Source organism: Marmota monax, unplaced genomic scaffold, assembly GCF_021218885.2.
Source record: "Marmota monax isolate L192 unplaced genomic scaffold, Marmota_monax_Labrador192_F-V1.1 WCK01_AAM20220418_F8-fsc00056, whole genome shotgun sequence".
NCBI classification, from domain to species: Eukaryota; Metazoa; Chordata; class Mammalia; order Rodentia; family Sciuridae; genus Marmota; species Marmota monax.
In genome coordinates, this window is record NW_026695212.1 from 481212 (window position 1) to 494490 (window position 13279).

The window sequence follows — 13279 nt, forward strand, 5'->3', positions numbered from 1 at the left end:
TTATTTTGGCTAGCTATTATTGCATTCTAAACACATTTGTCAAAGCTCACCTTAAGAATGACTATGAACACACCATAGCAGACCACACAAATACATTAATTTTATAATCTGCTGCATTTTTAGTTTTTAAAAAGTCCATTTATCACTTGAGGTCCCCCCACCCCGCCCCCTCAACACTCATATGAAAAAGGTCACACGGTAAAAAGGCATCATTTTTAAAGCTTAAACCTCTATTTCTCATTCCCTGGAAGGAAAGTAGAGCCACTTTGGCCCTCTAAGCTTGGAGAGTAATTCAGTTCTCTGTCTGTGCCAGACCAGTGATGATTCATTACACTGCCCATCCAGCAAGGTTCATTAGGCTTGGCTTGTGCAAGTCACAGATGCAGATGCGCACACTGCAGGCCAGTCCTTGCAGGAGCACATGCTGCCCAGCTCCAGCAAATGGATGCTGCTCTCACTACTGCCAGCCTGGTTGGTCCCCCAAATTCATGAACCTGAAAAATTCTGGCTAAAGTGTGACTCTTCTTAAGTAGGAACTTAACCAGACCTCCAAAAGTCATTTTTAAAAGGGAATCTCATAAAAATCTGATTTATGATTTCAGCCCCATTATTAAGAATTCCTAAGCATTATTTCCTCATTTCTAAGTATCTGCTGATAATAAAACACATGATCTATTTATTAACTTTTGTAAAAAGAAACACCACCATATGAAATGCATATTATTTTTAAAAAAATATATTAATTTTTTTTAGTTGTAGCTGGACACAATACCTTTATTTTATTTATTTATTTTTATGTGTGCTGAGGATCAGACCTATGGCCTTGCACTTGCTAGGCAAGAGCTCTACCACTGAGCCACTCCCCAGCTTAATAAACTCCACATAAATTGGTTTTAAAGACTTACTAGGTTTCCAAAAACCAACTATAAACAAAAAAACTTTCCAGTCAAGAAAATATGGTAATTTTAACAAAATTCAGATGATTTTACTTAGGAACACACAAATACAAAAGTTAAGTATAATTGATAGAAATTATTACACTGGGATTGGTGACATACTCCTATAACATCAGTGACTTGGGAAGTTGAAGTAGGAGGATTGCAAGTTGGAGCCCAGCCTGAGCAACTTAGTGAGACTCTGTTCTGTCCCTGCCTCAAAATGAAAAGGGTTGGGGGTGTAGCTCAGTGGCAGAGCATCCCTGGGTTCAATCCCTAGCACTGAAAGGAAAAACAACAACAAAAAAAAAAATAGATAAATAATAAGTAGACTAATATATTCAATAGGATTATTTTAAAGTGCTTTGAAAATCATCCTTTTTAACAAAATCTGATGTGTTTATATGCCCTTATCTAATTTAAAGCCACCTGAAGATTGGGCCTTAGTAGTTTCCTTTGAGTAACAAAACACATTAAACTCTCTTATGTGACATTCTGTTTACAGGAATAGGATATCCTTTGATTGATGAATAATTTTATGCAATGATCCATCCAGGTTCAACTGATTCAGTGAAAGTCACTAGGGTCATGGGACAGCATGAGAGTCTAAAGTAACCTTCATTTTTCCTCTTTTATTGTTTTGGTGTTTTTGTTTGTTTTGTGGTGATGGGGTTCTCTTTTCTTAAACATGGATAGTAGATGCTTACATTAAAGAGCACATGGCAGGGCTGTAATAATCATACAGAGCCATATAGATAGAAGTAGGTAGTATCATTCTTTTCTCTCATTAGTAAGAGAGCATAAAGCCCACAGGGAAAGAAAATACAGGAAAGCATTTAACTTCTATAGACATTTAGAGAAAACTAAGTCACAGCATAAATAAAGCACTGCAGAGTTACATTCCAAAAGACACAAGGGGTGACCATGCCACAAAACAGCAGTGGAGGTGCTGTCTTCCCTAATCTTCCTAGTAAGGAGTCTCTAGCTCAGAAGGGGAGCACAGTGCAGTAAGGTCTTGATTCCCCATGAGCACTTCTCAGGCAACACATTCTGAAGTCTTTATTAAACAGAGTGCTCCTTGGGTGGCATTCATGGGACCGAGTGCCAGAAAAGGGGACTGATTCAAGCTTTAAACAAAATTTCCACTGATTTAATTAAACAGGAGCATAACAAAGAGATCCTGTCCAATTTGATCCCATGTAAAGCTCTCCATTGTGTGAATGCCAAGTTATGGAAAGTTTATCAACTGAGTGAGCATTTGCAGGGTGCCAGTGTTGCAAAATCAAGTCTGGGGTGCCCACCTTCTGTGCAGGAGGACCTAACGTCTGTGGGTTTCTCAACAGAGGGTGTCAAAACTGTTCAAAGCTAATTTTAAATTTTATTGTGAAAAAAAGCTTAATAGCATAATTTAAAGTCACTGGACTAAAACATACTTAATAACTCAAGAATAGACTGATGGATGGAGAGAGAACTGGATACACAGGAAACCAAATGATACAATCAAATATAGCAAACTATGAATTTCAGACTCTAGATGATGGGAATATGAGTGCTAAGTATAGAATAGTTTTGGCTTTTCTGCATGCTTGAAAAGTTTCATGATAAAGTGTTAGGAGGAAAAATTATTTAGAATCATAATCACAATGAAGGAGGCAGAAGGTCCACTGTGAAAAACTTCAACCTTGAAGGTAAGACATTTGGCTGTTAGTTGACCCCAGAGATTCACAGACTTTAGAACTGGGAAAGACTCTGGCAACACTCTAGGGCAGGTAACACGCGGGTTTACAAAAATTTGGGGAAAACAGTAACAATTTCATAGTGTTTTTAAAAAACGGAAAGTATGTAATTTAAGAACATTCTTTTTTGGTGAGATTATATGCCTATATACTTTTGATTTGAAATACAATCAATATGTTGATGATAATCAATGATAAATTTGATGTCCTCCTAGCAAAATAAAAATAACCCTGTCATTCTTCTCAATATTTTTGAAATGATAATTATTTTACAAATAGAAAATTCCAGGAACTAACAATCCAAAGAAGAAACTGAGGCCCCAAGTAAAATTAGACAGAGTAGTGGCTAAATGTATAACTCTGCGCAGTTTACCCACTCTAGAAGTCATAAAGTGATTCACATATTATAGGTGGGATGTCCATCCAAAGGACAAATATCAGGTTACACATATAGGGACAGGGGCCTTTTGGTAAGAGTCACTCAGGTGGTTGACTGTTAAGTGTTGCCATTGGTGTATGGTACAAAGAATCTCTCGTGCCCACATTTAGAGCGACTTTCTTGCAGAAATCAGTTTTTGATTTTTGATGTTAGATCTTCAATCATGCTTCCACAAATCTAGCTTAATAATGGCACAGAGTATATAAGGAGATGCAAATTTACCACTTTCAAGATGATTATTTGCCAGTCTTCCTATCTCAAAGATTTCTCTTAGCCAAATGGCCAGCATAAAATGTTATGAGGAATATTCTGAAACAAACAGAACGTATTTCCTTTGTAGGCTTCTAATATTCAGAAAGATTCAAGATGACATTTGTGAATAATATAAGCAGTAGCTACAAAACCTCAGAATGTACTCAGTAAATCTAGATGTAAACTGCAAAAATAATATAAATAGATAAATACTAACTTGAAACCATCTCTAATGAAGGGAAATGGTTCATATCTTGGTGTCATAAAAAAAGGAAATTGTAAAAGATAAGTTGAACTTCTGTTTTATGAAACAGATTAGAAACCCCATTCATCATATCTCTCATTACCCTAGTGCTGTCTAGACAAGGAAGATGAGGAAAATAAAATAAATAAAAATGACAGGGAGCAGAGTTCTGCTGTCACCATAACCAGGTTAGCCAGGGTTATACTTCCCTGGCTGAAAAGCTACAACACCTGATATTATTGTGCATTGTAAATTCATGGAGACAAACCTTCAAACCACATTTAATTCTAAAGTTGAACTGAGTTGTGATCCCATCTAGAGCGGAGAGGAAGATAAAAAGAACTAAACTCAGACTCTGGGGGCTATGTACGAGCAGATCTAGATCAGTAGCATAACTTCCCAAGAGCTACAAGGCAGGGTAGCAGGCACATTCCAGCACAGACACTATTTCAGATGCTTATTTGTGTCTGAAAATAACCAAGCGTACACCACTGCATAAAAGACTAAATGACAAAACAATACTTTTACTTCTGAGGGCTGCTCAGTTATAACGTACTTGGGAATGCTATAAAAACAAGGTCATTTCACCTTACGATCTCCCAACAGAAGCCTGCAATAAATAAGACTCAAGTATTTGTCTCTCAACGAGTCACCTATAGTAGAATCTTCTGAATCACCTGCCAGACCAAACTACCACCATCTCCTTGAAGAACTGCCTGTTCTCAGGAGTGGGCCCACATGAAATTCTGGGTCCCTAGCCACAGTTATGCATGCCAAGGGTGGATATATGACACAAAGTGAGCCAAATATTTTCTTTCCCCAAACTCAAATTTGGAATTGAAGACTCAGTTGGTATGGTCTGGTTGCTTGATGGTGGTATAAAGAGGCAGATGTGAGGTCCTAGTAAAAGACTTAAAAGTTGCCACTTTGTTCCTAGGTGGCTTTCTGGTGCAGTGTTGCAGCTCTTTCTGAATTACAACTGCATTGCTATGCTTAGGTTCCATAAGAAGAATGGTAATTCTCTATAACCCCTCTTTCCTGCCTCTGTTCTCAGTGAGGTTAGCTCAAAGGCATTTCTATGACTTGCAAAGAAACAAGAGGAGTAAGTAGGCTAAAAGGACTAGTAGATGGTTATGTAGTATTTTAAATATTTCAAATATAATACTAAATATAAGCCATAAAGAAGATTAGATATGATCACCTAAAGATTAAATTTGCATTTATAAAGGGAAAAAACAAGAAGTTAAAAGTGAATATATTACAAAAAAATTTCAACATAATAGGCCAAAAGTTAATGCCTTAATATATGAAGAGCTTGTATAAATAAGATTATTCCAAGAGAAAAATGGACAAATCATATAAACCAGAAAGTCATAGAAAGAGATTAAAATAGCTAATTTACTATATAAACCTATATGTGATCATTTAACCTCTTTAAATAATCAAACATGAACTACTATAATGGTGTGGATTTTCATCTATTAAATCAATGGCAAATATCAAAAGCTTAATTCTAAAGTAATTTCCAAGCACACACTATTGGCTGGAGTGTGAATTAATAGTTAATCTGATAATATATAATTGTGACTGTGCATGGCTTCTACCCACACTTTCCATGTCTAGAAATTTATCTTAAGAAATAACTTGGTGAGATGAATAAATCATATAAGGCTGTACACTAAAAACCTAAGAGTAAATCCCAGGTGGGACGCCTAACGGGGGGCTCAATAATGCCTTCTGCAGAATATTAGGCAGTCGCCCTGCTTGCCGACTTGGAGAAGAATAAAACACATAGTGTTACTTGGAGAAGAATAAAATACATATTGTTACATGAAGAAGTCATTTTAAAAGACATATAAAAGTATGGTCCACTTTTATTTTTTTAAAAACTGTTAAAATGAAAAGATCTAAAGTATTAACAGTGGTTGATGGTTTTACAATTTTCACCTTGTTCTTTATAACTTCTATATTCTGCACCATTTTACTTTTCTGTGATAACTATTTTACAGTAAAACTTTTTTTTAAAAGTTGTTCATTGAAAACACTATGAGTAAGGGGAAAAAGAAAAGAAAGCCTACAAATTTCAAGCAGAGAGAAAGCTACATTTACAAGACAGTTTAAAACCACCAGAGGAAGGAGTCAGATAGAAGTAGGTATAAGTCTTAGAGCTGCCACTTGCTAATCTTTATGACTTTGAACGAATTGCTTACCTGTGCTGCATGCATCTCATTGCAGTCACAAATAAAGTGCTTAGTACAGAACTGGCATGCAGGAATACTTCAACAAACATTAACTACTGCACTTAGTATTTTTTCAGCATGTAATAAAGCATAAACAGTGATAGGATTAGATATATGAAGATAGGCCAAGCAAATCAAATGCTGTCCAATTCTTCAGTTACTTTCAAAGTATCTACTATAGTCCTAAGTTGGAAAACTAGTGAAAATATTGAAACAACCACACAGGAAAGGTTCCTCAATTCTTTGCCTTAACATTAAGTTATAAAATTAAGTTCCTGCTTCGTTGGCACTATAATTTAAAGACATTTTCCCCTTACATGATGGGTATGGACACAGTTAACTGTGGAAGGTCACAGAGGCAACACATATAAATCAGAATCAAATCATGGCTAAATAACTACAATCCTGTCTTCTTCTCTCCCCTTCCCCAACTTTCAGGGATGACAAAGACTCATGGACCAAACTTCAGTTAGGTTTCTCTGAGCTCTTTTCTCTATGAGGCCATGACTTTCACCCCAATCCTGTCCTCTTAGTAAAAATTCTGCTAAGTGGGTTTAGGAGGAACCCCAACCTTGCTATCTGATCAAACTCCTCATCCTTCACGTTTATGTACAGGTCTCTGGCCTGCTTTCTACAAGAATCCTACTTCTTCAGTTCAGTTTAGTTTGATGTCTCCTCTTAGTAACTTTTCATACTGACCCCTCCCTCTGCTCTTTAGCTATCAATCCCCAGCTGTCAGGAATCTTGAATAAAGTCTTCCCTACTGTTTAAACAAGAATCAAGATAATTTTCTCTTAACAGTGGGTATGTCTAAAGGTCTTTGGACCTGCAGGTACAGAGCTAATCACAATGCTCTCTGGAAAAAATTAGTTTGCATCCCTAGTGTGACATAAAAGCAACAAATTCTAAGATTCAAAATAGCCCAGAAGCATTCAGAATTAAAATCATAACAAGCAAAACCCTCCTGTGAGCCCCTTTGAATCATGAATCCATGATTCCATTTTGACTTAATTTCAAAGACAGAAAAGGTGTGTAGGAAGACTATGTTATCAAGTTTTCTTTAGGATGATGATGACTGTATCTTATTAAACCATAGGACCAGCATGGCACCAATGCCTGACACATAGTAGGAGTGCTATTCATTTCATCAACTTCATGAGAGACATAATGGAAGCAGATGAATGATGTTTATTTTCTGATAGAGTAGGGCATAAATTCAAGGATAAAAAATATCAATCCTCTGTTTAGTTAAATCAAAAGGCCTAAAATGTCCTTGGGATTTTTTTTTTTGGGTTACTTCTACCAAATATCAAGAAGTAAAACTACCTTTTATTGAACAATAATATGTTTATAGGAAATAACTCCAGTATACAGTTTTAAGTTATCAGTTAGTATTACTGTAACCCTAAATAGCAAATGCTCTGTGGTGAAGAACATCAAAGATAATACTGTCTATCTAAACCAGAGCTGAAACACAGGGTATACACATCATTTTGAATGGTTAAATCCTGTTCCTAAGCTATGGCAGGACATTGATACCTTTCCCTAAGAAAATGGGTACCCCAGGAACTCTGCAAAAAGATCTCTGTAAAAGGGGTAATCTATGCCTGGGGAGATTAGAAGGGAAAATGAAAGACCAGGGGACTTCTGAGCTTTAGGGCAAGGGAGAAATAGTAGTTTCTCAGCCAATGGATGCTATCTGCTGGTAATTGGTAATTAGCAATGACCAAAAGAGACAGAAAGGCTATAGATTCCAAAAGAAATCCAAATACTTGTGGGTTGGGTGCTAGACTTAAATAAGATTATTTTATCAAAATTTCACAGTTTTGAATCTGTGAGACACAAAGAACTTACATAACATAAATTTAACAGAGGCTCTTGAGGCTCTCAAAGTAGCTTTTTTTGTTTTGTTTTTTGTATCCATATCCAGGGTTACTTTTATAGGAAGGTAATAGAGGAAAAACAGATTTTATAATTATACCTATAACCTAAATAAAACTATACTAAAATTCTTTCTTTTTGAACCAAGAAATGTACCATTGATAAAACTTAAATATCATGCTTTAATATCCAAAATAGTGTCACTCAAAATGGTAGCATATTCTTTGGCTTTTTGTTTAAGGCCAAACTCCATGCATGCCTGCGTCTTTAAGTCCAACCGCTTATGAATGGGAGAAAAGTTAGGCAAACAGAACAAGAAGGAAGAAAAACAAGAAAGTCAGTCAAAGTGCATTTTTAATTCATTAAAACAAAATCAGGAAACTGACTTTCAGGTTTCTGTAGTACAGGGACCACTTGGGTATTTGAACTTGTAGAAAATTAGCTGCTCCATGACTCTGGGTCAGACTGTTGCTTTCCTGTGGATGTTCTCTGGGCAGACTTCACATACTCAGTGAATTCAAAGCCACATTTTACAACAAAACCTATGAATGCATATTTCTGAGAAGATTTTAGTTTAGTGGATATTGTCATTAACTGCAATGCTTTCCAGGACTGTATAACCTAATAAATTCTACTTAATTAAGTGGCGCTTTTTTTTTTTTTTTTTGGACACAATAGGAAGCTTTTTGAGGAGTCAGGAAATATCATCAGTACAATGTCAATAAATTCTGAAAGAATAAATAACCATCTCCAGTTTCTGTATCCCAAGTTTTATACAGATTGCTTATAGCTTATTCTCTAATTTATAACACAGACTATCTCTTCTTGAAAAGGATTAGTAATATGTGGCAAAAAAGAGACCATTTCTCTTTAATTTTTCTACCATTAAAAAAGGTTGGTGATTAACCCCTTTCTTGAATCTTTCAAGCCCATTCCAGTGGGGCCAGTTCTTCCTTCCCAGGAAGGCTGGACCAGACTTACTTTCTTTTTTTTTTTTTATTATATTTTTTTATTGGTTGTTCAAAACATTACAAAGCTCATGATATATCATCTTTCATACATTTGACTCAATTGGGTTACGAACTCCCATTTTTACCCCAAATACAAATTGCATAATCACATCGGTTACACACTCACATTTTTACATAATGGCATATTAGTGACTGTTGTATTCTGCTACCTTTCCTTTCCCCTACTATCCCCCCTCCCCTCCCCTCCCATCATCCCTCTCTACCTCATCTGCTGTTGTTCAATTCTCTCCCTTGTTTGCCCCCCCTTTCCCCTCACATCCTCTTCTATGTAATTTTGTGTAACATTGAGGGTCTCCTACCATTTCCATATGCTTTCCCTTCTCTCTCCCTTTCTCTCCCCCCACTCGTCTTTGTTTAATGTTAATCTTTTCCTCATGCTCTTCCTCCCTGTTCTGTTCTTAGTTGCTCTCTTTATATCAAAGAAGACATTTGGCATTTGTTTCTTAAGGATTGGCTAGCTTCGCTTAGCATAATCTGCTCTAATGCCATCCATTTCCCTGCAAATTCTATGATTTTGTCATTTTTTATTGCTGCGTAGTACTCCATTGTGTATAGATGCCATATCAAGAGAGGAAGACAAGGCACTTCTGATTAGACTTGGCTCACCAGCACCCTTCCTATCTCTACTAGGTACCATCCAGCACAGAGAAGAGGATTTCCTCTTCTCAGCTGATCCTTTGGGCAAGAGCAACATTACTCGTGGCCCCTTGTGACTATGGCCACAGTTCCCACTTGTCTTTCTCTTCCCTTCTCTATTTCAGCCATTTTGGTCACTCAGGGTGTATCTCTGTAGGAAGAAAAACTATAGCCCAAGGTTTGAGGAAGTGGTGCAATACAATATCTGACAAGACTAGGAGTAAGAAGAAAGAGGTGACAAGACAATGTTAGCTATTCATCCTGGGTTCAGATGCAGGTTTCATAATTTAATACTGAAGACAGTGGAGTTTAGTGTTGTCTCTGGGCTCTCCTAAGATGTGTGACCCTGGGCAAGAGGTTTAACCATTCAGTGATTCTGCTTCCTCAGTTATAAAGTAGAAATGGTAGTGCCTACCCCCAGGAGATTGTTGAGAATCAGATTACATAATGTGAATTTGAAAACAGTGGAAACATTAAAGAGTAGGCATTAACTATGTTAGCTATTGGAAACACTATGTATACACAGAGTTGTAAAAGGAATGTGGTAATTCTACTTCTATTTACTTGGGATAGTATCAGTGACAAAGTGTTTTGTGAAAATGCTATAGAATAATATACTTAGTATGAACCTGTTTGGAGAAGAAAAAAAGAAAGAAAGAAAAGAAACCAGTATGTGTTTATAGGCACCCAAAGAAGTCTAAAAAGGCACACATCACCCAAACACTGGACTACTATTACTGCTGGAGAGAGAGTGATAGGGGATGACAGGGAGTGACATTTGTGTACAGGTCTTTCCTTGAATTAGCATGCATGTGCTACTTTTATAACTAATTTTAAAAACTGAAACTTTTTAATAGCCTTTCTAGCCAAAATTAAACAGCTCTCTGTTCTAGTCTAGGAAAAAGATAAGCTTCTTGGGGGACAGCAAGTTTGAAGTAGAGCCCTCCACCCTCCTGACCCTCCTACTTTCTCTTTTCAAATTCCCTTCTATTCTTCACAGTCCTTGGAACATTATGTTCGTAACCCTGACATATCTAAAACATTCTGAAATTGTTTTTTTTTTCTTTTCCTTTCTTCCACTCATATCTGAGTTTTCCTTTTCCTGTGCCCAAGGGGTTTCCACCTTCAATGTCTTACTATCTTCATTCCTCTCAGTATTTTCTGACCATATCCCTCCATGCCGTGTGTTGTGTGGTTCAAGCCCAGGCACCCCTGCCTTGCCAAACCCACTGAGTAACAATAAACCCCTACCTTTCAGGTGTTGGGCAGGCACAACCTCCCCAGCCCAATTATATAATGGAGTATGCCTCTGAGTTGCTTTTTGCCTTGCAAAAGGTCCAAATGGGCTTTTAAACATTTATTATTATTATTATTATTTTTAATGCAGGAAACTGCTTTATGTGTTTTGGTAGGCACTTTTTTCTTTAAGTCTTTCTTTATACAGGTGTTTTAGTTCTGTTTTGGCTTTTCCTTGGACATTACAATGCTATTTTGTATTGTAATCAACGTCCTCTTCCATGCTTGACTGATATATAAATATATAAATTTATATATTTATATATCAGTCAAGCATGGAAGAGGACGTTAATTACAAATATATATATATATTTGTAATATATATATATATATATATATATATTTTTTTTTTTTTTTTTTTTTTTTTTTCCTGTTGAAGTACCCACCACTCTCACTTCTGTCCCTCACATTCCAGTTGTCCACCCCCATTTATGCAGAGGCTCATGCAGGACCGATTAAAGGATGATGTGGGATGGAAACGAGAATTCGAGATTCTAAGCAGAGTGCCTTTCAAGCCTTCTCTTGCCCCGGAACCTGGAGCGTCGGAAACCATGCCTGCCTCAGGGTATCCGGGCCACCAGAACCGGGTCAGCATCCAGGCGCCCAGGCGTAGGGGAACCTGATTGGTTTGGGAATGAACCAATCAGCGAGCGAAGCTATGCACGGGTAGGGGAGGGCCAAGATTATAAAGCGGATGAGGTTAAAGGAAAAGAGGCAGGTATGATAGGCACCCGGGTTTAGAAGGCACTTTTTGCACCCACAGTGTCATTATAAACTTGAGAGTTCTGATCTAAATAGTGTCTCCCACTTCCAATTTCGTAAAGCTTAAATAGTAGATGGGGCGGGGCGTTACTTATCCTACCATTCATAAGATGGGCTATTAATAGTCAATGGAGAAGTGGTCATCGAGTAAAGGAAGGGCAATAAAATCTTCACTCCCTCCTTTCTCCCTTCCACTCCAGGCTGTCAACCTAACTCAATCAGTTTTTTAAAAGAGCAAATCACTGAAACGCTCACTTAATCTCCAAAGCTGATTACCAAAACGTTGTATTAGACATCTGGAATAAGTTTCCATCCTCTCCAAGGACGGGGGGAAATAGTATTGGCATTTGCCGAACGCCAGCGTTTACTACCTGCTCAAGCAGAATCAAACGAACTCAGGTGGACCTGGGAGAAACTGAGATCTTCCGAAATGTACAATCACGCACACGAACACAGCCACCTCCTGAATTCAGACACCAGCCCCCAGGCGCGGCGACAGATCTTTCAAGCCTCTACCCCCACAAACTCTCCACATGGAGGAACAAGATTTTTTTTTTTTTGGAAGGTGGGCGCACAGATACCAGATTCTCCTACTACGTTTTAACTTCAGCAGAGCTGTTCTGGCCACTTCCCCCCCCCCCAAGTGTCACAGCCCCCGGATTCACGGACCTGGTCAACCTCAGCTTGCCCACGGTTCAGCAACTGCTACCCTCTGCTTCACCACCCATAACTCGGGTTGGAGAGAGATGCCGTGTCCTAGGGGGTGAGGGAAGGGGGAGGGGGAGAAGAGGGAAATGACCAGTTAAGTAAAGCAGTCCCCGCCGAGGCCTGGATTGCGGCAGCCAGTGGGGAGCCCTGGATCCCAGAAGCAGGGAAAGGCTGGAACCGTGCGGGGAAGGGCCGCGAGGAGAGCAGGGGCGCCGCCGGTGTCGCTACACTCACTCTGCGTAGCCAGTGGCCCAGGGCAGCCGCCGGGTCTCCTTGAGGATGAGGATGGGGCGGGCGATGTGGTCAGCGCTGCACTCCACTTCGTCCTGAGACAGCCCGAGGAACTCCGGCCGCCCGTAGGGGAAGCGCAGGGGCAGGTCCGAGCCTCCGCAGCCGCCGCCGCCGTGCTCAGAGCCTGAGCTGCCAGCCATGATGCCGCCCATGAAATTGGCTACGGCAGATTTCACTCGAGTTAGCATATTACTCCGGCGCCCGGCAGCAGCGGTGCGAGCTGGAGGCTGCAGCGGCGGCCGGGCGAAGCTCAGCGCGGGTCATGCAGGCTGCGGCGGGCGCCGGGCGCACGGGAAGCCGGGCCGCTGGGGCGCGCCGCACGGGGTTCCTGGAGCTTAGTGCTGCAGGGGGCCGAGCCCCGGCCTCCTGTACTCGGTGCCGCCGCCGCCTCCTCCCCCAGCTACACTTCCGCAACGGAGCGACATGGAGCGGGCGGGCCGGTCAGGAGAGACACCGAGCGCTCCGGGAGCGGCTGGCTGGCCGCCGCTGCAGCAGGTCCCTTCCCCGCCCCCTGCGCTCAGCTCCTGCGTGCGCGGAACTGAGCCCACCCGGAGAGCCAGCGGAGCCGCGGCGGCTGCTGCCACGGCTACCGCCGCCGTGTCATGTGATAATCAGGCTGCAAGGGCTCAGTCTGCGGCTGTGGCCGTGGCTCAGCCCCTCCCCTGCCGGTCCGAGAGAGGCTTGCACCAGGACCTTGACCTCCTAAGGGAGAGGGAGACCAGCAGGGTCGGTGCCTGGCGGAGGGGTTGGGGGCGCTGTGAGCCGGTGGCAGTACAGGTGTTAGGGGTTGTCACGTGGCTCGCGGCATTGGGGCGAAGCCAGTTGAGG

The 13279-nt window shown here is 40.2% G+C and overlaps 1 protein-coding gene across 1 annotated transcript in view; it reads right to left on the reverse strand.

Moving 5' to 3' along the window:
- The window catches only part of Ppm1h (protein phosphatase, Mg2+/Mn2+ dependent 1H), a 270705-nt gene extending 258049 nt beyond the window's left edge, over positions 1-12656 (reverse strand). Inside the window, exon 1 of the mRNA XM_046430626.2 lies at positions 12395-12656. Within this exon, the coding sequence (XP_046286582.1) occupies positions 12395-12639 (245 nt within the window). The 5' untranslated portion in view covers positions 12640-12656. The remainder of the gene's footprint in view (positions 1-12394) is intronic.
- Between the last annotated feature and the right edge of the window lie 623 nt (positions 12657-13279).